The sequence below is a fragment of the Chenopodium album genome, chromosome 22, assembly GCF_948465745.1.
Source record: "Chenopodium album chromosome 22, dcCheAlbu1.1, whole genome shotgun sequence".
In the NCBI taxonomy this organism is placed as follows: Eukaryota; Viridiplantae; Streptophyta; class Magnoliopsida; order Caryophyllales; family Amaranthaceae; genus Chenopodium; species Chenopodium album.
This window is the reverse complement of record NC_137855.1, coordinates 39,799,462-39,826,915: the sequence shown is the minus strand read 5'-3', so window position 1 is coordinate 39,826,915 and position 27,454 is coordinate 39,799,462. Positions and strand designations below refer to the sequence as shown.

Sequence of the window (27,454 nt, the reverse complement as noted above, 5' to 3'; positions counted from 1 at the left end):
TCTTTCAAGGGTAGTTGGATCTAGCATGATGAAAAGGACAATATTTATATCTGTATAGTATAACTACATCCCTACATATACTAGTGACATGCATTTTTAACTCCCTATAAGATACATCCCTACATACTTAATTAGTTATGTATGACGATTGACAAATCTAGTCGGTGACATGGTGTATTAAGAATTTTAGAGAGGGATAATAAGAATTATTTACGAATAAAATAACGACGAAATGAAAGTTAAATCGTTTTGGGACATGTATTAAAGGTTAAAGCTTAATTGACATCCTAAAGCTTATACTTCGTATATGCTTGTCATAATTAAATACAATAAATTCCATTGAGTCTATAAATAGGACAAGCATATTTAACTTTATTTATGAAATAATTTTCTTAAATACACATATCATCAAGTATTCACATGGTTGCATAATGTGTCTAATTAAAATGCGTACAATCATTACACAATAGGTTAATCTAAGGGTGCATTTTATTCACCTGATTTTCACTTATCTGAACCTACCTGAACTTATCTAAATTTATTAAAACTTATTTTAATTGTAATTTGTAGTTGGGTAACTCTTATCATAACTGACTGAACTTATCTGAACTTATTACACCTGAAATAAGTGAAAATAAGGTGAACAAAACATACCCTAACCTAGGAAGCACGTGAATTTGGAAGAAATGATATAAATGAAAACGCAACTATACTTTAATTTACAAATTACATATGGTATTTAAGTTAACTAATTTTCACTTTCATTTCTATTTTGAGAAGCTTAAGTGATGTAGATTTCTTCTTATTACCCTACCGAACAATAATATACCAGAATACTCTACTACCAAAATAATACACTTTCTGAGTAGAGCAAGTAAGATGAAAGTAACAAGCGAAATCACCAATTCACCACAGTTCAACCTCAAGTGTGTTACAATAAAAAAAAAAAAAAAAAAAAAAAAAACACTCCTCAAAACCATTGCCATTAACTACAAATACCACTATGTTGATGGCAATGGTTTTGAGGAGTGACATAACTAAGCTAAGCCACCAACCCATTGCAAATCACAATTATCACAAAACACAATGAAAGTTAAAATAAAGTAAAATAACATATTTAATTAATTTAGTTCAAAGTCTAATCATGTTAATGAGATTTAATCTCAAGATCTCAAGTTTTAGGTATCACCTCTAAGACTTTACCAACTAAACTATTTTTTTAACAGTACCAACTAAACTAGTTAAAAAAGCGATAACATAACATTCTCGATAGCCACTACTCGTACCGGTTTTACGCAACTAGAATGTGAAAAAAAAATCTCCCAAGATAAGATACTCTCAATCGAGCACCAAGAACTTACCAAACCTAACAATATCGAAGATTCCAAAAATAGCAAGAAATACCAAGAAAGGCGATGACTACTAGAGAAAATGAAAAGGTAAATCAAGAATAGTGTCAAATTTCTGGCATCACCACAATCCAGGTGGACAAAGAAAGCCTTAAATAAAGACAAATCATAATCGGTGACTTGGATTGGTGGGCCATCTTTATGTCATAAAAATAAGCCAGAAAAAATACCAACATTTTTTTTAATTAATTTAATTTATTTTTTGTAAAAAAACCTCAAAAAACTCAAATAATTCTCTTTTTTTCTGCCGGCCACTAAACTAAAACCACAAACCCATTTTTTAATTTTGTTTTCTTTCTTTTTGGGTTTTTTAGATTTCAATTTTTAGTTTCTAAAAATAAAAAAGATTTCATTTTTTTAATCTTTTTGGTTACCTTTGCTCTTTTGCTACGCATTCTTCTTGCCCTTCCCAAAATCTGTGATAATTTTGGAGAAAAGAGTCAAACTTTAAGACCAAAACAGGATTTTTGCTGGGTTATTTTTTTCTGCAAGAACAAAGATTTTGTTAATTGGTATGTTCATTTTTATTCATTTTAGTTCAAAATCTTGTTTTTCTTTCTGGGTTTTCATTTTACAAGTTTATCTTCTCATAATCTGATAATAATACATATAGTAGTTGACAATTTTGTTTAATTTATTGGATCAATGGAACAGTGCAATTTTCTTGAATAAATGTATGAAATTAACTTATATTATTATACTATATGATTAAAATACCAATAATTTGCCCTCATTTCTCTATTAATTCCAATAATTAATGTATTGATATTGATTTTGTTTGATTTAGTAGGAAATTATTACTATATTTGGACGATTTCAATCGGTTTTCCAATCAGATTGTCTGATTGGAGGAAGAAGAAAGGATTAGCAAGATGTCTGGTTATGCGGGTGTTGTTGTTTCTGATCCTTTGCTTCATAGTCAGTTTACTCAGGTTGAACTTCGCAGCCTCAAATCCAAAGTAATTACCCTTTAAACCCTCTTTATTGCAATTTCTGGGTTTTGTTTATTTTTTGGTCATTGCAAATTAGATGGTGCACAATATTGTATTGGTATAGTTCTTGATTTGAGTATTATTTCATAATTATTAATTTATTACCACTGTTCGAATTTAGTTGTCACATTACTAATCCAAATTGCTACTGAGGGCGAACATTAAGTCCGGATGGAGGGAATAGTTATTAAACAAAATGATGTAGATGATGATTAATGGGTGTTTTTTGTTTTGTTTTGCTTTCTGGTTATAGTATACTTCGTTGAAGAATAACAATGGTAAGGTTACCATTGGAGACATGCCACCAGTTTTGGCTAAGTTAAAAGCGTTTAATCAGTCTTTTAAAGAGGAGGATATTAAGGATATTTTGATTGAGTCAGCCTCAGATATGAATCAAGAGGTCGAGTTCGAGGATTTCTTGAAGGTAATGACTTGGTGAATCTCTTATTCTTAATCTATCTGTATTGTGTAGTTGTATGATTGTGTATTAATGCATTAAGAATTGAGAAGTAGAATTTATTGTTGAAAATGATGAGCTCAAGTTATAATTAATTATCGTCGGTTTTTAATGCTATAATTAATATCTTATCTGTATGTAGAAGTTACAACTTGCTTTATGACATTGGAGGTTATAATGTAGTAGTATGTATAAGCATAAGTAACATGTAGGTCAATTTTATCGACATTGGCAGGTTCATCTAAGCTTCCAAGTTCGAGCCTCAGCTCAGGTTGGTGGTACAAAGGACTCCTCTGCCTTTCTCAAGGCCTCGACAACTACACTACTTCATACAATTAGTCAATCTGAGAAGGGATGTTATGTTCACCACATCAACACATACCTTGGTGATGACCCTTTCCTGATGCAATTTCTTCCTATGGATCCTAATAGTGACGATCTTTTCAATATTGCAAAAGATGGAGTTCTTCTCTGGTAATTCATTCAATCAGGTTGATTTAGAAGATTATTTTCTCCTTGTGGCAACTTTCTCATGTATGTATGAGATCATGACATGTTCTGTATGGTTAATGCAGTAAGCTTATAAATGTTGCCGTTCCTGGCACAATAGATGAAAGAACAATAAACACCAAAAGGGTACTTAATCCTTGGGAGAGAAATGAGAATCATACTCTGTGTCTGAACTCCGCAAAAGCCATTGGATGCACCGTGGTTAACATTGGACCTCATGACTTGGTTGAAGGAAGGGTAAGTAGAATTTAACTAGCTAGGGACTTTTTGTTTTTGAAAATTTCTCTCTGTATTTTTATAACTGAAGCCGTCCTTTCCTTTTACAGCCACATTTGGTGCTTGGATTAATCTCTCAAATTATAAAGGTATAGCTTTATATTTCAAGTTTGAGACCTTTGATTTTCTTATTTACTGGTGGTCAAACTTAGAAAATAGGGTAATGATTGTACGTGGCACTAATTAAGCTGACAACCATATTGGTTCAGATTCAACTCCTTGCCGATCTCAACCTTAGGAAGACACCACAGCTTGTGGAATTGGCTGATGATGCTGATGTAATGTCCTGTTCATCCTTTTTTTGCTCATAATACTGATTGAGCTTAAGAGAAGTTGTTTTGTGATGACATTGTATCTATGTTGGCAGGACATTGAGGAGCTCATGGGTTTATCCCCGGAAAAAGTCTTGTTGAAATGGATGAATTTTCATCTCCAGAGAGCCGGTTATGAGAAAATTGTCACAAACTTTTCATCTGATATGAAGGTATGTCTGAATTGGTAAATTTGCTTTTTGAGGAAGCTCTTTCCAGAAAGGTATCTTGTAATATTGTTGGTAATAATGTTGGTTACATGTTCATGTATAGCATCTACTAGTTATGATCATGATTAACTTGCAATCATGGATGCCAATTGTTGGAAAGCTTTTGGGCTTAGAAGTATGTCATTGCTATTTCAGGAAATGGATAAATCTTTTCCTTGACAGATTGCTTATCCAATGGCAGATGTGATATTGCACAAAGTTGAAACTATTTTTGCCTTAAGCTTTACTTTCCCATCTTGTTTTAATTAAACTCACAGTTAAGCATGCTAATCTACTCATCATGTCCATGCTAATGTTAGAAATTCAATAGATTCTCGTTTCATTGAGTATTATGCTAGGAGTTAAACAATCTTGTCAAGTATCTCCCTAGAATCCCTACACTTCAATTATCTTATCATTCAAGTTATTGTGCTGGTGGCTGAATGATCGTGTCTGCTGTTTAATAGGATGCAAAGGCATATACTTACCTGCTCAATGTTCTCGCACCAGAACATTGTGATCCAGCCACATTAGATGCAAAGGACCCTACTGAGAGAGCAAAGTTGGCACTTGACCATGCAGAGAGAATGGGCTGCAAGAGATACTTAGATTCTAAGGACATTGTTGAAGGCTCATCAAACCTAAATCTCGCTTTTGTGGCTCAGGTGTTTAAGATGAGGTGAGATATTAGTATTTAGAAGATATACACATTTTGTAATCATAAGTGGCAATTAATATGTCAGTCTTTGTTCTTAATATTCTGTTTCGTGGACTGAACAATTGTTATTTTCCATTTCCTACATGTAAATTATTAGAATGTGAATTTTCTTTGCAGGAATGGTTTGTCATTAGATGGAAAAAAGGTTTCTTTTGCAGAGATGATGACAGACGATGTACAGACATCTAGGGAAGGAAGGTGCTTCAGATTTTGGATGAATAGTCTTGGTATTGCCACCTATGTCAACAATGTGTTCGAGGATGTTCGAAATGGGTGAGCATGTTCTGACCTTCTATTCTTCTTTCTCCATCATTAGGGTGGGGAAATGGGGGTGATGGAACCTCTAAATTGATATAATGTCACTTCTTAATCAGACCTGCGAAGATCATTTCCTCTTCATTGAGATTAAACATCGCTTAGCTAGGGTTTTTGTTGATTAAAATTAATATATCAATGATTCTTGGGGTTAACTATCTGGCTATATGTAAAGGATATTGACTATATTGTTACTGTGTTTCTTACAATCTAATCTTATGTCTTGCAGCTGGGTACTCTTGGAAGCTTTGGACAAGGTATCTCCTGGATCAGTCAACTGGAAGCACGCTACAAAGCCTCCTATCAAAATGCCTTTCAGAAAAGTGGAGAATTGCAATCAAGTTATAAAAATCGGGAAGCAATTGAAGTTTTCCCTTGTGAATGTAGCTGGAAATGATATTGTTCAAGGAAACAAGAAGCTAATACTCGGTATAAACACTGCAAATGTTCTGAGATTGAGACTCTTTGAATGCACATTGATTTATTTAATATATGTGATCGCCATAACACATTTCTATTTTCATATAGCTTTACTGTGGCAGTTAATGAGGTATAACATGCTCCAACTATTGAAAAACTTAAGATCTTTCTCCCACGGGAAGGAGATATCTGATTCAGACATCCTTAATTGGGCAAATTATAAGGTGAAATGCTCTGGGAGAAAGTCTCGAATTTCGAGCTACAAGGTAAGTGGCTAGCAAAGTATTTATTAATACCTTTTCTATTTTTTGAATGCTTAGCCTTTTTTCCAGATATTCGGATCTGATTGGACTATGATGTTATACTCAGGACAAAAGCCTTTCTACTGGCCTATTCTTCCTTGAACTTTTGAGTGCGGTGGAGCCTAGGGTTGTCAATTGGAACCTTGTCACCAAGGGTGATAATGGTAAAGACTTTAGTTTCTATGTTTACTTACAACAGACTACTTTATTATCCATAATTCCATATGTGAAAATGTAGTGATATTCATTGTTATCTTATTTTGGTGCTGTAGATGACGAAAAAAGGTTGAATGCTATATACATTATCAGTGTTGCAAGAAAGCTTGGATGCTCTGTCTTTTTATTACCCGAGGACATTATGGAGGTAATTTATGAAACATCGTGAAATTCCTATTGCATCTCGAGTTTGACTTACCACACACCATTGCTATATTATTGTCATAGTACCAAGCATGAGAAAATAATCTTGTATATTTTGATGCAAAAGCGGGGAGTTTTAACTACAAAACAAGAGCTAGATATTCCAAGGTTACAGACTCAGGAGGATTGAATAATAATTTGTTTGATTTGAAGACAAAAGATTCCTGACATTCTACAACTTTATGCTTGTCCATCCACACCCTAGGTTGTTTGTCTTTTGCAAGGTTCAATCTTCATGCCAGTATAGCTCAACAAATGATCCCTGTATTGTATTACAATATTATGAGAATCATTCTTTGCAAATTGGTTGTCAGTACATTCCACCACTTATTTTGCTAATAATGAGATTCCTCCAGCCTAATTTAGCTATCAGCTCTGCCCTTAGGATATTTACCACAATTGCATGTCTTTGAAAACTCAAATTTAAGCTGCCATTTGAGTCTCTAAAGACCTTTTCAATTCCTGCATGTACTATAAGATTGATTAGGAAAACATGTATTCTCGGAGGTAAAGAACTCCTAGGAAAGTAATTTTGTGGGATGAAGGATTGAAGGCAGGCTTCAGGTGACTGTAATTTGGGGAAGTATGGCTGAGTACCGTTATTTTCAAGCCGACCAGACTATGTAGGAGGTAGTGTGCTCCAATAGAACTTAGAAGAAGCTGTCAGGCACATCAAACATTTCTTAATCTCTGGCTTGAGGACAATCTCTAAGGATGAGTATAGTTGAGCAATGTTTCTATTGACCTGAAACTTTTTAATGAGGAATCCTCTCAAGGTTGTTAGCCAGAGAACAGCTTTTTTCTTGAGGAATGAATTTAAGTTCAATATCTAGATGGGATCAGATTTTTATCCTCAAGATTTGTGATTAATTGGTTGTAAAATCTTTTGGAAATCAAATATATTGACTTTTTGAAAATGAAGATTTTAAAAAATTATCTTAGAAAGAATGAGATTAGGGGCCCCTTTCCAGTTGAGTTGCTAAATCTTCAGGGAGAGGGAAGGAAAGGGTCTTCTACTGGATTTTCAACAATGGCTGATAAGAGAAGGGCTATGCTACATGACCCTTGTTTTGTCTCGATTACTTTTGTTGGATCCTCGACACCCTAACATGTGTATAGACCAAATGAAACTTTATAAAAGAGCTGAACTCCTTTGGACATAAAGGTTGAGGTGAACTCGAAAGAAAAACATATATAAATCTTAAGTTTCTTGATAGATGAAACAATCATGTGACGCTGCTTCTTGTCAAAAGTTGATGTTTCTTCGCTTTGGTTCTTGCAGGTAAATCCGAAGATGATCTTGACCTTGATGGCCAGCATCATGTACTGGTGCTTACAGCAGGAGGATCTAGAATCTTCCCCGTCCCTCTCAGAATCTGCTACCGTCACAGATATATCCTCTACTGCTCCCTCAGTTCAAAGCGAAGATGAGAGTTCCATTTGTGGAGAGATCTCATCATTTAATATCGATGATGCTGCATCTGACTCAACTGCTTCTTCAGTAATTGACAACATTGAAGATGATCAATGAGGGTAGTTCTTAAAAGCTGCATTCCTGGTGCACAAGCTAAATAAAATCCATCAACACATTAGGAGTTGTACAGAGAACAATGTTTATATTATACAACGTTATGGAAGTAGCGCAAAGGTTAAAGAGGTTGGCTAGGGGGAGAGCCAGAAAAGTTTAGTTATTGTAATACGAGCATTTTCGTGTAGAGATGAGCTTGTATTTCTTGTGCTCATCTGTGATATATGTTCTGCTTTCTCAAATATGCGCATCTGTGCTTTGTGCATTTTCATTTCCATAGCACTTTTTTGGTGTCAGTCCTAATTAATCATGATATGATCTCTATTATACAAGGCCTTCCTTTAATTTGATGATGTTCATAAATTTTCTCCTTGTGATTTGACTACATAAGTTGCATGTATCATAACTTCACCCTCAATAAAATGTTGATCCCTGACCTAGGCTATAGCCATTTGCACACGATTTATCATGACACATTTTAAACAAGGAAAATGAGACAAGTAAATTGGGATGGAACTAGCGGGGGTAATTTTTTCATTATTTATTCCATTATAAATACTTTTCTTAATTTCTATATAATTGATTAGGGAAAACTTAAACATGTAGTGATTCACTTGGTGTGTTTGACAAAATTAGTTGATAGGTGTCAAATTATCCGTACTCGTATGTAGTGAATAATTATTTAATAGCATAGAAATAATAGAATCAAAACTCCATGCAACGAATAAGGTAAACGTTTATAATGGATATTAATAAAATCTTGATTTGTAAAATGGAGAAGTTTAACTATTATACCAAAACAAAGGTGGTAAGTTTTATTCTAACGCAAGAGGAAAGTTTTTCATTCTGAGTAGCTTAAAGATTTGCGAATACCATACAATATGATTATCGAAAGGAGAAAAACAAGTTTATGATATTCATAAACATTAATTCATAAACATTAATTGTTTATCAAATGACAATCTTGTCGATATAAATGGGCTAAATTTTCATAGTTTACGGGTAAACCCGCAAATTTTTTGTCCTAAAATGTGCTACTTTTGTCCGTTAGTAGATATACACATTTTGTTTATCAAGATGATTTCGGGACTTATTTCTATGAAAAGTGTATTTGTGTATATAGGTAGTAAGTTTTTATTCTAATGCATAATAAATTGAAAAGATTCATAAATTATAAAATTGTCATATTTGTGGATCATCAACTAGCTTGGTTAAAACTTATTCCCCTAAAAAAAAAAAAAAAAAAAAAAAATAGCTTAGTTAAAATTTTCAGGGGAAGGGAAGTACTCAAGACTTAGGGCTTGTTCACATTTACTGAACTGAGTTGAACTGATTGGAGCTGAATTGAACTGAACTAAACTAAAATGCATATTTTATGAGAGACGAAAATTAGGAGCTGAAGTGAACAGAATTGATTGAAGCTGAACTGAATTGAATTGAACTGATTAGAGCTGAGCTGAACTTAATTGAAGTTAAGTTGAAGTGAACATGCCCTTAGAATCGAATTTCGTCTATATCACTTTACCCTTGCGCCCCTCTTAAAATTTTCATCATTCGTCCGATAATTTATGTAGGTGGACAAGGGCCTGTTCTCATTGACCGAACTCAGCTGAACTGAACCGAAATGAACTGAACTTATTAGAGCTGCACTGAACTGAAATTAATATTTTATAAGAGAAGAAAATTAGAAACTGAATTGAACTGAACTGAACTTAACTTATTAGAGCTGAGCTGAATTGAAAATAATCGTATGAGAACAGACCCAAAGTATTGCCGAGTTGGGTCATATAATAGAAATAATTCTGCCCATCGATATTATTTAGATCCGACGATTGACATTTACTTCTGTTTTCATATTTTTTCCTTCAAAAGTAACTTCTCACTACTCGTAGTAGTCTGCACCGCTTTCTATTCCATTGAAGCGTGCTCTTAATTTTCCATTGAAGCTGCTACTTTCGAGGTATTTTTTTTTTATTTATTATTTTCTTTCGTTTAATAATCGAATTTCAATTCCACATTTTAGGGTTTATCGTTAATTTATAGTCCATTTAGGGTTCTTCTACGGCATTTTTTTGATTTATTGCTTAAAATTAACAAAGTTATGGATTTTTTTTGAAGCGATTTTGTTGCAAGAATTTTATTAATTGATTTATTCCTAAGAATTTTGTTGCAATTTACCTTGATAGCAGAACTTCTATATATTGTTAATTGTTTTAATCTTTTTTTTTTTTTTTTAATTAATCATGAATTTTATTGCTCCGTATTATTTGATTTTTGATGCTAAATTATCTTGTCAATTTCTTTAATGGTTTACTGGAAGGTGTTTTTGGATTTTTAAATTTTTTTTTTAGGTATTTGATTTTAATAAATTGTTAATTATCAAAGGTAGAGAATATGGCAATTTCCGATGATGAGATGGAGGAGTTGCCGGAGTCTGTCACAAATTATTACTTTGTTGATGATGGTGAGGAACCGATTTCATTTTCGGTCCTGCCTGTGAATTGGAATTCAAGTGAGACCGAACCGGGGCCGGAAAGCCCGATATACGTGCGTGGTAATGCTGATGGTGGGCTGGATAAAATCTTTAAGCCTGTGAAAGCTTGGAAGTTTGATTGCTCTGGAGTAAAACCGGAGATATCGGTTCTTTCTAAGGACAATAACTGGATCAAACTTCAAAAGCCTAGACAAAGTTATGAGGAATATATTAGGACGGTGTTGATAACTGTGAATTTTCTTCATGTTGTAAAACGAAAACCAGAGTGGGCTTGGAGTCGCGTTAGGAACAAGTTATCGGATATTTTCAGGTACTTAATGGTAAATAGGACATTCCTTTTGCTTGTATTTATAGAAGTATAGTTTCTCACCCTCTTTTCGGATTTGTAGCTTGTATGATAGCATCCCTTCTACAAAAGACCTCACTCATAATAGGGCTTTGATCGAGCAAGCTGTGAAGCACGACAAATCATTAAAAACATCAAAGGTATGTCATTCTCATGACACTCTCATCTGCTGTATCAACCTTATTTATGTATTTGACAATAGACATTTTTTTGCTGTTTGATAGTTTGATTTAACATTCCTTTGATCAGCACATGTTCCTTGTCTGCAACACATGTTCCTTTGTTTATGCTTTGGTTAAAGATTTAGTGTATTTCATAGAAGTAAAATCTTCTAATGATGTGAAACTCATGTTAAGCTTATACATCAGTTCAGTTTTCTATCATTACATAGGGATTCTACCAATAACATTCACCTGATGCAAAGCTCTTGATAGAAAAAAGATACCAATTTGTTCTTTTTGTTGAATTGTGTAAATTGTTTGCTTCATCATTATTGTTTGGGTTTTCTTTATTTCATAGTGGATTTTCTTGATAGAAAAAGATACCAAAATGTTCTCTTAGATGATGGTAAACGAGGGTTAATCCTTTAGTGATAGTAGCATTAGTAATTAATGATCTCAACAAAGCCAAAATCTAGGTAACCTGTGGAAGACTGGAAGGTATCGCTGTACTTGTGATGACAAGGAGTTATTGCAGGTTGTGCCGGTGGGTATTTTTTGGGGAGGGGTTTGAAAAGAGGGAGGGCGGTGGTGGTGGATTGGTTTAGGCTGAGGCAAAAGAAAGTGAAGGGTGGTAGTGGGGCAAGCATTGGGGTAAGGTTGTCAAGTAAGAGTAAGGGCAAGGGAGTGTCAATTGTATCACTGGTGCATATATGGGATTTTTGAAACAACAAAAAAGTTGCAGGAGGTCAAAGAAAGTCGAGGAATCTGGTGACTGTGGGCCTGTGGCTGGGAAATGTTTGACTTATATGGATTTGGGAAATTAAGCAAGGAAAAAAATTTGTATTTTGGATGAATCCTTGGGGATTGCGGTTTGTGAAGAAAATGGATGTTTGTGGGAGGGGTAAGGGCTGAGTTGGCTGGTGAGTGAGGGAGAAAGTCAAAAGGGAGTGTAACTGTGGGCTAGGGGAGGGAGTAGTGGGGTTTATGGAAGAAGGGAGGTGTCAATGGGTGATTTTGTCTGATTGAGGGGAGATAAAGATGGTTTGAAAGTGGTGAGTATAGGGAAGCAATGATTTATCTTAAGGTTAATGCATTGTGGAAGGATTGTGAAAGAAAGCGTGAAGCAATGGATTATCAGTGAGGAGAAATTGAGCTAACAAAGTTGAAGAAAAAATTGCATATCTTGGAATTTTGTGACCAAACAACTTAATTAATATATTTCCTTATCCCTGAGCTAAAAAAATATTCATTTGAATTTGTTGAAAACTGGCTATATTTTGTTACATTTCAGTTGTTCTTTCTATATATTGCTACTAATCATCTGCAATACTTTTTTCTGTTTGCCTCCTTTCATTCTTGTAGGCCACTAACTAGTTGTAACACCATTTAATTTTTTGCTAGTTTCTCGAGGACCCGGGGCTTCTATTATATGACTTGTGAAAATTATACTATGGATGTGCTTTGCAGTATTTCTCTATTCACATTGTCTATAAGCTAATTTTTTATCTGCCTTGATGATCAAATACATGTATTATGGTTCTAGTTTATGCTGTTTGTTATTATTTTTGTCATGTATTCTTTAGTCTAATATCAAAGAATGGCTCTGGACAGTGCTTAATGGCATTTCTTGAGAAAAACCTGCAGAAGAAGCATAAAACTGATGAGGTTTGTTTATTTACTATCTAGCACTTCGTATATATTTTTCTTTCTATTGAAGTGGCATCATAGCACGTTATGCTTATGCGGGCCCGTTGGTACACAGGATGTTTTAGCTAAAGGAAAAAGTGAGTTTGTGGTTAGTGATGATGATTGTTTGTCAGATGATCTCGAGGATGGTTCTGGTGATGACGATGCTGGCTCTAGTGAAGAAGGTGGTTCGTCTGATGAGGAAAGCGATGAGGATGAGCCTTTTGATTCAGTTTGTTCCTTATGTGATGAGGGAGGTCCCTTATTGTGGTATGTATATCATCTTGTATTATTGATCTTGGACTATGTTTTGGGTGTCATATCCAAGTAGGGATCAGAGGATCCAATCCTCCAATTCAAAAAATAGCTGATACGAGGATACGGTCAAAAGAGTGTCTTGACTAATTTTTTGGACACTGCTTGTATATAAAGTGTCGGAAATTTTTTAGATAATTTAATAATTGTCAAAAAAAAAAAAAAAAAAAAAAAATCATTGGTACCAAAAATAGAAGGCCCAAAGCCAAAATGATATACTTTGTACATGACACATTGACATGTGATATTAAGTTTATTCACGTGCTTTATGCACCTTTCCAAAGAAAATACTCTAAAGCAAAAGTAAAACATAAAAAAAACAGAATTAGCACAGACAGAAAGCTGTCCCACCCACTTTTACCTTCCCAAATCAACAGTCCCACCCTTACCCCTGATGCATCATTTCTTCCAGGAGGCCTTATTTCACTTTCTTTTTATATATAGCTTTTTTTTGGTTTCTGTTCTTTTCTGTGAAAATCATATGGCAGATTAGCAGTAGGAAGTGATTCAATTTGATTTTAGTGTATAGCTGCTTACATGTTATTTCACTATGTAACTTATGTGAATTACAGCTTATGGATTGGGACACGATATACTTGAAACAGTATACTACGTTGATATGTCTATGGTTAGTTTATATTTTGTTTGTTCAAATGCAGCTGTGAAGGAAGTTGCATGAGATCCTTTCATGCTACTCGAAGAGCCGGTAAACCGTCAAAATGCGTCTCTCTTGGTTTTACTGAGATGGAAGTGCAGGTGTGTTGCTTTTCATTTTATTCACATTGTCAAATGAATTACTAGCTTCTGCTTATCAAAATTAATTTCTGCACTTTTGTTTTTTTGTGGAACTTGATATGAAGTGTTACCTTGCAGGCTTTGCCTTATTTCAAGTGTCAAAATTGTCAATATAAGCAGCATCAATGCTTCGCCTGTGGGCAGTTAGGGTCTTCTGATAAACAGACTGGTGCCAAGGTATCAGCTCGATAAATTAAGATTTTGCTTCTTGCTCACCCTTTTCTGTTTATATGCTCATTTATTACTTTTCTATCTCTGGCTGTCCGTACACATCTTTCATAGTTTTTGTGACATAAATATATTGATGTACATTGCATAAGAAGGCTACTCTATTTTACAATGTAGTATAAGGAACTGGAAAGGTTGTGAGCAATTAAACAAGCTGTTTTGATATCTTTTCTTATGCAATGTGGCCATTGAGTGATTTCAGATTGAATTTGTTGGAAAGCTTGACTTTGTTGGATGTGTACAGTTCAGTTTTCTTTATTTTCTAATATTTTTAGATGAACAAGTCTGGTCTGAGTGCAACAAGAACCTTAAAATTTGGATGACTGGTCTCTGTTTTTATTTTACTCTTTTATCTTTTCTTCCATGTCTCTAGAAACTTTTCTTCTGTATCTCAGAAACTTGAATACATGGTTGAGCTACATCTATCAACTATATGTAGAGTTGAGATATGCTGCATCAAAGTATACATGGTCTGTCTATATGATTATATGAATTCTCCAAATGTGCAAAATGTCTCTACTGTGGTGCCTCTATGAGTGTCAACTATTTTATTTTCCCCAGGTGTATCAATGTATTAATGCAACCTGTGGATACTTCTATCATCCCCATTGTGTTGCAAATCGGCTACATGGGAATAATGAAGATGCTGCTAAAGAGTTTGCAGATAAGATCCGTTTGGGAGAGTCATTTACATGCCCCCTTCATACTTGCTGCGTCTGTAAACAAGCGGAGGATAAGAGCAACCCTCAACTGCAGATGGCTGTTTGTAGACGTTGTCCAAAGGCATATCACAAAAAATGTTTACCCAGGTAAAATCTATTTTAAATTTTAGGGTTTTTAGCACCGGTCCTTTCAGATTGTCACTTGATCTGTTTATGTTACCTCTCACCAGGAAGATAGCTTTTGAAGAAGATGAAGATGCAGGCATTGAACAAAGGGCTTGGGAAGGCCTATTGGTAGACCGCGTTTTGATATATTGCTTGTGAGTGAATTTAAAATTCTGCTGCAAAGCTTTTTTTGGATTGTATATATATGTCACATTGTTGTGGTATAATTCTTCAAACAGTGACTTTTTTTTTTCCAATGTTCTGTTTTACACCAGGAAGCATAAGATTAGGGATGATTTAGGGACTCCCTCAAGGGACCATATTATCTTTCCTGGTGTTACAAAAAAGGAGACAGGGTCCTCTGTAGGAGTTTTGCAGGAAGATAAAGTTGCAGTAAAAAAGGAAATGGCTTCTTTGAAGGCATCTTCTCCGGCTTTACCTGCCATTGAGTCTAAGAAAAAGGCTGTTGAAGACATTGATTCCGATAAAAAGATTGATAGAAGAGTTCCTAAATTGCAAAAAAGTAATTTATCCAAGAAGATACCATCTGAAAAGAAGTCTGGTTTGACAAACAATGATGGATCTTTTGCAGTTGAAGAACGCAAGTGTTTCAAGCCTTGCCAGACTGAGAAACTCGCAGTGGTTGAATCTTATGAAACAAGTAAATCTGCCGTGAACAGTTTTGTGCCAAAATTAGATTCCGAGTCTGAAAGATGGTAATGTTTATTCCTGGTGTGAGGTTTCTGAGTTTGCTTTCTCTAAATGTTTTTATTTATATTCTTTGTGCCGAGGAGTTTACAAGTTCTATAACCAGCAGCTTAGCTAATTAAAATTCTGCTATGTGTTTATTTTGGTGATAATGTATGGTTTCGTAATGCAGGATTCTCAATTTGATGAGTGAAGCTTCGTCTATAATCACTTTGGATGATATCATTGCAAAACACGAGAGTTTAATTTCTAGCCGTGATTATAAGCGAAAAATGGAACCCTGTAAGAGTATTACAGAGGGGAAAGTGCTAAAGTCATGTGATGTATAATTCTTGACCTATTTGAGAAGATTAAATTGACATTTGTTGTTGCTTTTTCCAGTGTGCCATTACATCCTAGCAGTTGGGTTGTGCTATTGACTGTTTGACACTGTATGTTTCAATTTTGTGTTGTATGTAGGCTGTTCGTGATGCAATTAAGAAACTAGATGGAGGAAGCAGTGTTGTAGATGTAAAAAAAGCCTGTGACCCATCAGTTTTTAACAATATGATCAATTGGAAGGTAGTTTCTGTACATTGCTGTGTTAAGCACTGCTTTTCTGCTATGCTATTTGATTTCATAGTTAATGAGGTTTTTGAGAGCTATTAAATATTTTTTTTTGCCGTTCTACCCAACCACAATTCCACAAGTATGGAGTGGTGGTTGTTGTATTTTGGTTGTGGGAAGTTAAAGTAGTTTCTTCTAGTGATCAATTTACTCTTAAGCTCTATTCGCCACAACTTTCTGCAATATTTTACATCCTTGGTTATATTTAAAGTCTAGGTAGTCCAGCAAGAGTCTCTTCTGTCATATAACTCCTTTGTTCCCATAAAAAGTTTCATCCCAACAATTTCTTCGTAGACTTTGTGGGATTTTGCATTACTTTTATACTTCCTCTGTTTTTTTTACTTGACTTGTTTCTTTTATCACGCTTGTCAATGCAAAACTTTAACGATCAATAACTTTAATTCTTTTTAAGTAAAAATTATAAAAGTTATATATTATGATAGTTATTATTGAGACGAATTTAAAAAGACCCAAGATGTGTATTTTTTTTCCTTACATATTATTAACAAAAGACAGTCAAAAGAGAAGTAGCGGATAGTGTGTAAGTCAAAGCGGGTCAAGTAAAAAAGAAAGGAGGAAGTATGTCTTCTGACTTCTACTTTCTGCATCATTTCTCTGTTGGGTTAATTACTTAATACCTCCATCTATGTTGCACAGATTCGAGTTTGGGTGTCGTATCCAAGTAGGGATTGGAGGATCCTCTGATTCATAAAATAACCGATATGGGGATATGGTCAAAAAGTGTCTTGACTAATTTTTTAGATCCTTATATCAGGCAAAGTGTTGGAAAATTTTAAGATACTTGTATATTTTTATAAAGAAAATCTGACTTACAGCCTTACGGGTAAATAACTTAAAAAAATAATGAAAAATTTTAAAGTTACCCATTTACGGCTGTACAACATTAACTCATTAAGGGTTTTTTAAAAAAAAAAGATAAGAAATAGAAGGGGGCAACGGGGTCCACAAATTTTTGTGGCATTCCCTATGTGACTATATTGGCTATCCCATTACTCTACCAGTTTGATTCATCTTACTTCTTCAACATTTTATCATGTTCTTCCATTAAAGAAGCCGTAAAAGCTTCAATTGTTTTAAGTATATTTATTTAGGTCTTATTTTCATAGCCTAGTCAACAAGCTTGAGTAGTGACTAGTGAGCAACTGAGCATTGTGTAAAAGAGCTTTTTATTGGAACCTGTGGCCCCTTAAGCTGGTTGGCAAACACTCAAAAGTCAAATTCAGGATTTTAAACTGATCGAAGGTCTAAGCTCTTCCAAAAAGTTACTTTCTTTGTTTCTTTTTACTTGATACACAACTCATTTCACGCTTGTTATTTCTATCACCTGTAAGTTAAATTATTAATAAATATAAATTTGTATTTTACGAAAGTAAAAATTGAGGCAGGTCTTAAGTGTAACAAGATCTCTAATGACTATATGTTTCCTTAACTATAAATTATCAATGCTAGTTTAATGATATGGAGTGCGGTTAGTAAAGCCACCGGGGCCAATGAGCCTTCCTATGCTACTAGAGGGGCATCAAGGGTTAGAAACAATGCTCTATCATCATCTAGAGGGAATAAAGGGAAGGGACCAAAGGAGGAGTGGGAGGAGAACATTGGTGAAGATGTGGATAATGAAGATGTTGAAGACTTTGATGTTGATTCAGAGACTCTTTAGTGCTTTAAGAGACCATCCACTACACTTTGTTTGCTTTTCTTTCTATCTTTTAATTAAATTATGCTAATTATGTCTTACTCTAACTAGTCTCTAAGTACTTGTCTAATACTTCTGCGTTTTAATGAGTTAGCGATGGTTTTTGTCAAATTATGCCTCCCTTTATGCATTTATAATAGATGTGATATGTAGCTTTAAGTACAATATTAGTCTAGAAATCATTTTGGAGAGGTTTTAGGGTCTTAAGGTGCGCCTCGCCTACGAAAGGCGCGCGCCTGAGCCTTGCCAAGGCTCCAGGGACCTTTTGTGCCTTGGTGCGCCTAGGTGTTGCAAGTAAAGAGACGGAGGAAGTATTATTTTTGAAACCTTGTAACCAAAATATAAGGGCTTGTTCTGTATTGCTGTAGTTTTCTGATGTTTGGCTTTTTGTTTTTTAAAACCATATGATATATGTCTTATAATGAATTGAAGATTGGTCAAACTTATTAATATCATGAATTTTTTTTTAAAATTGACAACAATTATGTGGAAACAACTTTTTCCTGTTTCTGTTTTTTATTTTTTTTATTTTTTTATTTATTTTTTATTTTTTTTAAAAAAACTAAAAACAAAAAATGGTCACAAACAAGCCCTAAACTGGCTGATTGTGTTTTAGATGCAAGGTTCTTTATCCTTATAAAGTTTAGGGACTATTTCCACTTTCTCAAATATACATTCAGTTTGACCCCCCCTCCCCAAAGGGTCTAGTCATCACATGGGCTATATGGCTTCATGTTGCAGTTATTGAAGACCGAAGTATTTAGGAAGCTTATATCAGTTATATCGGGAAATAATAAATCTTTTGATTTGTGATTAGATTGCATAATTGTTTTGCTTTTGAGTTTTGACTGTAGTTTAGTGCTTTAGTTGGCTACATATTGTCAGCTGCTCTGGTAACAAAATTTTTTTTAACATTGATTGTATGCTGCATCCTTCTTGTTTGCAGGGCAAGCTTAGAGTTCACCTTGCTCCTTTCCTCTATGGTATGCGCTATACTTCGTATGGTCGTCATTTTACCAAGGTTGAAAAGCTAAAGGAGGTAAGCTGTTTTCTGATATTATTTACTCGGTGAGTGAGAATTATCTAGCTCTTTAATTCTGAATGTTTTTTTTTATTGTGATTGTAGTTCTACCACTTGATATAGATGTATTTTAATTGCATGCCTTTATTGGTAAAAAGTCATATTGGTGCTGGTGAATTGCCTTTCTACAAATTTTCTTGATTTAATATGAAAATTTGCTAGAACCGAACTGGAACAGTAGGAAATTATGAGAATTATGCTGTAACTCAAGGAAGCAGTAAAAACAGTGGAAAAGTGAACTACTTTTATTGAAGATCAGTATAATTAACACTTACAAAGTTATCACTCTTCAAGGGGTGATAATTCCTTCTATGCTCTGTCTCTACATTTCACATGCCTCTCCGGTATTACAGCTTTCTATAATAGACTAACTTTAGGAAGGGCACTGTAGGAAGTCTAGTATTATTAGTTTAATATTATTTAGCCTTAGTATAAATAACAGAGAGAGGAGAAAGGAAAAAAAGTAGGCAGAGATTTGGGAGTGAATCCTTCCATGAGAGTTGTGACCTCAAGTCACTATTTGGAGAGTTGTGACCTCAAGTCATTATAGAGCTTGATAGGCTAAACCTATCGATTGTGTAAACTGTTGTTTTGTTAATCAAAGCCTCAATCTTTCTTCTCTATTTTACTGGTCTATTGCTTTTTTTCTGTTATTTGGTTGTTCTTGGCTGATCTATCACACTTTCCTTTATTATTATTACTTATTACTGGCGTAGCAAAGCTTTTTTCTAACAAATTCATACAAAAAGACCTTGATGCCACTACTAAACTTTGCTATGAGCTAACATTATCCTTATCATATATATCTAGTATTACCCCATGGAGTTCTCCTGCTCCATGTAAAAAGCTCTGGAGGTGTAGGGTGAGCCATAGCATATTCAAATAAGCTCTTGCTTAATTTTCAGTTGTATAAGCTGCGTTCAAATAAGCTCTTGCTTAATTTTCAGTTGCATAAGCTGCTTAATTTTCATAAAAGAAAAGAAAGACATTGCCTTTAAAGCTGCTAAAATATCATGTTTGGTTGCAGAAAAGATGCAAGGAAAAGTTTATGGGATTGTTAAGAGATACCTACCTCTTAATTTAATTTGCTTACCCTTGCCTCCTATCTAGTTTGATGAATTTGGAACTTTGGAAGAATGAAAGTGTAAATAATGATTTGCAATGGAGTCAAAAAGTTGTAGTTGAAGTTGCTTTCCCATCCAGTACGTTGGAGTGTTGTTTCCTCATAAACAAATCTGGGTTGGATGCAGGAGAAATTGAGAGTTTATCTGATTATTTATCGAGGATATATGTGTTCAGAAATTACATTTTTAATTATCGGGATTCTCTTGAACAGGAAATGCCATCTTTATTATTACAAATAAAACTTTATGTTTTATACGAAGTCTGATCCTACTAGTCATGCAAGAATGTCGAAATAAAACCTTAGTTATTGACAGTGTTTATGTTTTACGGTTTTACCTGGGGGGGTCAAGCAAATGTGGAATAGATTGGGATAGATATGTTTTTGGCTCAGGTTTTGGGGTATTAGCTCTCTGATCTCTAATACTTTTTCCAAGGGGCCTAAAGCAAAAGCCTGTGGGCTGTAGCCCTGGACTCTTTAAACCCTTAATTCCTGCCTGCTTGACTATTACTTCTTCTTTATTTATTTTTGGGTAATCCTGGCTTTGTATTGCTCAAGCTTCTAGTCAACTTTTGCCTTTTCTGGCAAAGTCTTCTGGTTTGTCATTGAAACCTTGTTCTGTATGAATGAGCTTACTTCCTTGGAAATAATATGTACCATACCCTTGAAATGAGCTTCTTATTATGTTGATGTGCACATCTATGCATCCAAGTTATCCTTGTTAGAAGGTAAATAAGGTTATCCAAAGGATGTGCAATGTTATAGCGCTGCCTTGGATTATTTTATTTATTTATTTATGTATCTATTTATTTATTTATTTTTCTGTAATTTATACAAGCAAAATCTCTGAAAGGTTTTCTGAATGCATCATTTCTGTATGCAGATTGCTGAATTACTTCATTGGTATGTTAATGACGATGACATGGTATGAGTTTCTGTTGCTATGTACTCTTCCACTATGTTTATTATATACTTAAATCATTAATTTTATTTTTTATATAAAAGTATTAGTTAGTAGCAGTTTCTTTAAGTGCAACCTACATTTGATAAGTGAGGTCAGCTTTATATTATTAGTTATAGTAGGTCCTGTAAAAATCATTCTAATAGGTGATAGATCTTTTATGCTTACTTCCATTCCCGAAAATTCAATATTGGGTATTAAGTGGTATTGAACTTTTGGTGATTCTCTGTTTTGACTTTTGAGGGTACTGATTTAGCTGTGGAAATGTTAGTATTTGGTGCCTTCAGATTCAGTGACTTTGCTGACTTGGCCTCAATTATTTCATGGTCATTCTGAGAAAAAAAAAAGCTCGCATCACTTACACCTGTTGGTAGTTACTGATGGAAGGTGTTACTTGGATTTGTAATGTGCAATTTTCTTTTCAAATCAATTGCAATAGTTTGTAAAGATCTTGCATATAAGGTAGATAATATATGAATTATAATTATTCTCTTGCAATTTTAGTGCTAAAACTGTATTTGTAGTATGCAGTATTTGCATGTTTAAGCTAGTTGATTTTTACGCTTGTTCTTCTATGTGCTGTAGGTAGTGAGTATTTTTGGCTTTCCGTTACTTATTAAAACTCTCGATGTAGTTCTTTCTTATATTACTAATGCTTTGCTGTATGTTAAACACTTTGAACAGATAGTTGATTTCTGTTGTGGAGCTAATGATTTCAGCCAGCTTATGAAGGAAAAGCTTGAAACTAGGGGGAGAAAATGCAATTATAAAAATTATGATCTTTTCAGGCCAAAGGTATTCTAATTACATATTTTTTTCCTTGGCTATCTTAACTTGTACCAAGTGTTGGGATCGTGAGAGGTATGGGAAGACCTAAGAAAACTTGGAAGAGGGGATTGAGAGTGACATGAGTGCTTTGGGGATTGAGGAAAATATGGTATTGGATAGGGCATTGTGGAGGGAGAAAATTCACGACGACAATGTGTCATGATTATATATTTAATATTTTATCCCACTAATGTTTTATGAATTGTATTGATTTCCTTTTCTAAAGTTTTCCCAAACCTTCATGTTTTTTGTTTACTCCAATGTTTTAACCACCACTTTAAATCTTTCTCAAATTTTATTCTTGGTTCTCTTTTAAAACTCTCTTAATATTTTTGGATGCTCTTTCTTTTGTTTGCTTTAGTCACCATTTTTTGGAACTCTTTCAAATGATACTCTTGTTATGTCCGTCCTTTATATCATACGGTTTCTTATGACCATTCATGTTAGCAGACCCAAATTATTTTGGGACTAAGGCTTTGTTGTTGTTGTTGTTGTTGTATGACAAGGTTTTTCCTAAACCCATAATAACATGCTCTCCACTTGCCAAACTTCTTATTCGAGGTTTACCCCTGTGGCTGATTCATTAATCCCGATCCAGAGCTGAACTTTGCTACCTTGATCTAGAGTGACCTGTGTTTTCAATATTTTTATTTTTGTGAATGAATGTATTGTCACTTTGGTGATGTATTGTTGTCGCTGTTAACCCCAATGTTATGTGACAAAAGCACTTCTTGAATTACTTAGTATAAGTGACACGTGTCTGGGGATCAAATTTGACAAACTTACCCTCTGAATCCCTAAACAGTTGCTAAAGTGCCGAATCTCGCTTCAAACCCCACAAAACATCCCTTAACACATGTTTTGTTGGATTTTGAAGACAGAGTGAAAATAATTGGCAAACTAGGAAATATTTTGTCGGATTTTGGAGATTCAAGTTGGTGATTTTCATACTTATATTTAATGTACTGATGTGCTTGTGCCTTGTCAATTATTTTGTAGACTTGAGCAAATCACCCCCTTTGTCCCCAAATAGTTGATCATTTCATAGTGCACAAAATTTTTGGAGATGAGTTGGCTTCCCAATTGTTGTTTGAGACGTGATAGGAGATTAAGGAGTATTTGAAGCGAGATTTGATTGTAATAGTTTTTAGAGTACAGTTGAAGATTTTGAAAATGAGACATGATTGTTAATAAGTGTTTTGAGAATTGCTTTAGCCTGTATTTTCATCTTTTACATAACTCCTAAACTTTTCCAGCAATTTGGCTATATTTGAAAATTTGAGTGTAAGCAGAATATTCAAGGGTAGAGACTTATCCTTTGTCATTCCATGTGTATTCTGTAGGACTTATGCTTATTGTTTCACCCCTGTTTCCCAAGAGGATAATCTGTTAGATACTTAATTTTGCACCTAATCACCAACAATCAAATTGCCCACCACCTTGGATTAAAACTTATGTGTAAATATTCTCAAAGCCATTTATCTGTTGTAGGGAAGAAATGGTATTACTACTGTGGTACCACCTTGATGCTTAGGATTGGGATTTGGTTGTGATGATCGATAAAGATTTGAAGAGCCTCCAAGATTTTCGTACCAAAAATCATGTATTCCATAGTTTCTTTCATGGATTTGTTATGAAGTATAGCTCAAGTGGACATGTAAATCACAGAGTAATATTTGGTGAGAATGAGAGGTATTACATATTTTCTGTGTGTAATTAGAATTCAAGAAAATCAAATAATATTATAATAATGAAAGCAAGCAAAGAGTGGAGTGAGCAATGGAGATATGAGAGGGGGATGCAGAAGAATTATTGTGAGGTAAATGCAGTGAAGAGAGGGTGAAACAACAGGATGGACCATATTTGCCTTTTGGTTTTTTATGTTTTGAACTGGAATCCTTTCCCATCTCCTGGTGTGAGCAGAATGTTGCTTTTGGCCAGTGGCATTAGTATGATAAATTAGCTTTACAAAGCTGGAGGTAAAGCATGTGTACTTCCCAGAGATGCTGTTTGGTTGGACCCTCTAATTTTTCAGCCTGTGGTCCACTTGCAACTTCATTGCACCTTTCAGCCTTCCCCCTTCATCATCAGTTTCCCTCCCTCAGTCTCCTTTTTGATGATCCCTATGCCTTGAAAAAAAATTTCATGAATTTTCAACGTCTCTCTTGCTCATAATCTTATCTTCAGCTTATTGAATTGACCAAGGCTGTTATATTTCCTCTTATAGCTCGTCTTGTTCTCTGATTTTTATCATGTTAAAGTGATTGTAATGAATACTTCTACAGAATGATTTCTGCTTTGAGACAAGAGATTGGATGGATGTTCAACCTAATGAATTGCCAACGGGGTCGAAGTTGGTGAGAAATATTTTCATGAAAATTTATCAGTTTGATACTTTGAGTCAATTATTTATTAATCTTGGAAAATTTTCTCCTGCTTTGTTGTTATCGCTGGATCAGATCATGGGGCTAAATCCTCCTTTTGGGGTTAAAGCAAGCAAGGCAAACCAGTTCATAAACAAGGCCCTTCAATTTAAGCCAAAGCTCCTTATTCTTATTGTCCCCCCTGAAACAGAAAGGTATTTCTCTCTCCCCCCCCCCCCCCCCCCTGTCTCTCTCTCTCTCTGGTGTGTGCGTGTACTTAGCTGTGTTTTTGTGTGTTTAGGCTAGATAAAAAGAAACCTCCTTATGATTTGGTCTGGGAGAATAAAGATAAACTCTCTGGAAAGGTAATCTGAAATTTGTATGAATTACCTATCTATTTACAGTTTTTTGTTGCATATCTTTCTTGATGCCCCTTTTCCTTGCAGTCTTTCTATCTTCCTGGATCGGTTGACATTAATGACAAACAATTGGAAGATTGGAACGTTGTAGCACCTGTCCTCTATCTCTGGAGTCGCCAAGATTGGACTGCTAAACATATGGAAATTGCAAAGAAGCATAATCATCCGCATGGACAGAAAATAGAGTGAGCTGCAGTTATCCCATTTTTGTTTCAGCTCATTATCTGCCATTCCTACTTAGATTTGTATGCTCACTGGATATCAGATATTGTGAAGGGGTTTTGTGGGTATGGGGATTTTTAGTAGCTTGAGCTGTGCACCTGTGCGAATAATACCCAGTTTTGGTAAGCTGGTCAAATTGCATAAAAGTAGTACAAATGAGAAGTTGTGGTATGCTCCTTGCCTTATTCTTTAAACCTAAATGGGTTACCTTTTTTTTTTCTTCCTCTATTTCCGTCTTCAATGTTTTAACCACACTTTTAAAACCTTATTGAATTTTTTTTTCTTGGTTCCTCCTTTAAAACTCCCTTAATTTTTCTTAATAGCTCTTTCGTTTACACACTTTACTCATCTTTTTTCACACTCTTTAAATGATGATTTTGTTATGTCCTTTTCTTTATATCGTAGAATTCCTTATGACGTTTCATGTTAGCCCCCCAAATCATTTTGGGAATAAGGCTTTGTTGTTGTTGTTGTTCTTGTTCTCTTTCCTTCTTGCCCTGTAACCTGGTAGGCCTCTTCAGTAGCAAAAAAAATTTCTTTTGCTCTTACTATTAATATACTGTGGCAAATGGGAATTTTTTTCCTGGTGAGAGCCAGGCAGCCAGCCCATCAGTCTAAAAACTGTCCTTGCATCTTGAGGGTGTGGGAGGGTAAGAAAACCCTCTATTTGTATCCTGCCAGTGCATTTTGTGGTGTTTTGGGTGGTGCAAAAAACTTTAGGCCCTGTTTGCTTCACCTTTTTTTTTTTTTTACTTCACTGAATTTACTTTTACTTTTTAAACTGGTTTCTACAGATTGTCAAGTGTTTCTTCAATTTTATTGATTAAAACCTGTTTTTAGTGTATAGGGCCTCTGTGTAATTTATTAATAAGCTAGATGTCTTGGAATTTTGTCTTGAGCTAACAAATACTCCCTCTATCCAATAGAGCTGTAAAATTTTGAAGACATAAAGAAATGTTCTTATATTGATACTCCCTCCGTTTTTTTTAGTGCCCCCTAGTGACATACTGACATGACACGCTGCCGATGCAAAACTACGATTTGAAACTCTTCCCAGTTCCCACCAATAGAATGTATTAAAAAATATTGCAAACTTGACTGTGACAAGTTGAATACTTTGTTTTCTCTGATAATCTTGAAGGATGGAGAATGTTTCTGTGTTTCACTTTCCTATGTCATTTTGTTTGTTAGGAACAACCCGACAAATAGGCTAGATCATGATTTGTCATTCAAGAATCACGGTCAGAGTTCTATAGCAAAGGAGGCTGACAATGCTTCCCCACAAACTCATCCACCGGAAAGTCCGAAGGACAGAGCTGTAGGTGAAAATGAAGATCTTAAGAAGCAATCTGCTCACAAGGATCATAGTATAGACAAACAAGTAAAGGCTACCCCAGTGAATAGTAAAAGTAAGAAGAAGAAGACTGAAAAGAAAAAGAGGCGTCGTGAAATGATGCGTGTAGCTGGACGGCCTGTTGAGTCCTCTCAAGACTACAAACGTCAACGTTTTACTCCAGATAATACTCGTCATGAAGTGCCCCATCACTCTCCTTTTGATAAAAGAGGCAGAAGGGAACCTCACAACTTAAGGCATCATCCAGGATCTCCAAACTTCGAGCCTATCCATCACGAAGAGAGACGATTTTCTGTGGAGAATCCAACTTCTATGTACGAGTCCCCTTTGAATGTAATGAGTGGAGGCCCAGTTCATGGTCATGGTCATGATCACCCAGGGGCTACAAATTACAGAATTGGGAATCCTCACTATGACACAGTAGCAAAGTACCATCCACAAGGTGATGTTTATCCCAACGGGAGAGAGATATGGGCTGAAGTTGCAGGACCCATTCCCAATCATCACCACCCTCGTGGATATGGAATAAACCAGTCTTACAGTGAAACCCCTGAACGGTTTGCAGCACCAACATACATGCCAGAACCATCTCTTTTCCATAACAGAGTGGATCATATGTCAGCTATAAATAAATATAGTGCTAGATTGGATGAACCGAGCCTTATGATGGGTGGTGGTGCTGGATTTGTTCATGGTCCTCCTGATATAGGCCCCAGGCCCATTGATCCTCGATTCTACAACCATCATCCGGGTCCGAGGCATGAACATCCTGGCATTCCAATGGGGGGCTTCATCCCAGGTCCTGCCAATCCTTACCATCCTCATTCTTCATCTGGAGGCTGGATCAATGATTAGATATTGACAGTGTATTCAACTGAAGTGTGCTGTGCACTGACCCTCTAATATATAACTTCGGTTTAGGGGCCTTGGTTTTGTCTGCTGGGATTGTCATAATTGTTTATCGGGTGTATATAATCATCGTTTCTTTTTATTTAGTAGCATGTTTAAGGTAGGGGATGTCGATGGTAGTGTCCTGGATAAAGTTTTACCATGACATGTCTCATAATTAACGTTTGCTAATAATAAGTTTTCTTTAGATTTTAGTAATAATGTAATTCTTCTAAATCTGGTTGTCTTTGTTAAGGTTATCAACAAAATTTCAGGCTTAGTGATTGGGTTGAATAATACAAATAAAATTATAAAGGAGATTGATGGTAATGTAAGATGCAAGATTAATTAATTAGTATTTGGCAAAATTGGCTGCGAAATAAGTTGAGTTCAATGCAACGCTCCTCTGATCAACCTTGAATCTTTTCATGCATGACTAGGCTCTATAATATGAATGCGCAACAT

General features: G+C 35.0%; 2 protein-coding genes across 3 annotated transcripts; both read left to right on the top strand.

The window, feature by feature from the left end:
• The first annotated feature begins 1,640 nt into the window (after window positions 1-1,640).
• LOC145603586 (fimbrin-1-like) lies at window positions 1,641-8,212 on the top strand. 2 transcript variants are annotated; one of them, XM_081659515.1, is made up of 15 exons: window positions 1,641-1,921; window positions 2,200-2,368; window positions 2,655-2,825; window positions 3,094-3,332; window positions 3,434-3,605; window positions 3,695-3,733; window positions 3,854-3,922; window positions 4,012-4,128; window positions 4,632-4,843; window positions 5,000-5,155; window positions 5,427-5,626; window positions 5,726-5,883; window positions 5,987-6,083; window positions 6,192-6,283; window positions 7,622-8,212. In XM_081659515.1, the coding sequence occupies exons 2-15, from the start codon at window positions 2,282-2,284 to the stop codon at window positions 7,868-7,870; spliced, it is 2,058 nt and encodes a 685-aa protein (XP_081515641.1). In that variant the 5' UTR covers window positions 1,641-1,921; window positions 2,200-2,281; the 3' UTR covers window positions 7,871-8,212. The 2 variants fall into 2 exon arrangements, with proteins under 2 accessions (XP_081515641.1, XP_081515640.1); XM_081659514.1 differs by having other exon boundaries at window positions 2,197-2,368.
• A 1,551-nt stretch (window positions 8,213-9,763) lies between these two features.
• LOC145604563 (protein ENHANCED DOWNY MILDEW 2-like) lies at window positions 9,764-27,204 on the top strand. The gene is made up of 20 exons (XM_081660452.1): window positions 9,764-9,827; window positions 10,253-10,671; window positions 10,751-10,847; window positions 12,480-12,533; window positions 12,631-12,824; window positions 13,529-13,625; window positions 13,743-13,841; window positions 14,454-14,701; window positions 14,785-14,874; window positions 14,995-15,435; window positions 15,600-15,750; window positions 15,887-15,988; window positions 18,697-18,789; window positions 20,838-20,879; window positions 21,600-21,710; window positions 24,029-24,100; window positions 24,203-24,321; window positions 24,408-24,471; window positions 24,553-24,710; window positions 25,939-27,204. Exons 2-20 carry the CDS (start codon window positions 10,262-10,264, stop codon window positions 26,954-26,956), a joined length of 3,660 nt encoding a protein of 1,219 aa, XP_081516578.1. The 5' UTR covers window positions 9,764-9,827; window positions 10,253-10,261; the 3' UTR covers window positions 26,957-27,204.
• The last annotated feature ends 250 nt before the right edge of the window (window positions 27,205-27,454 follow it).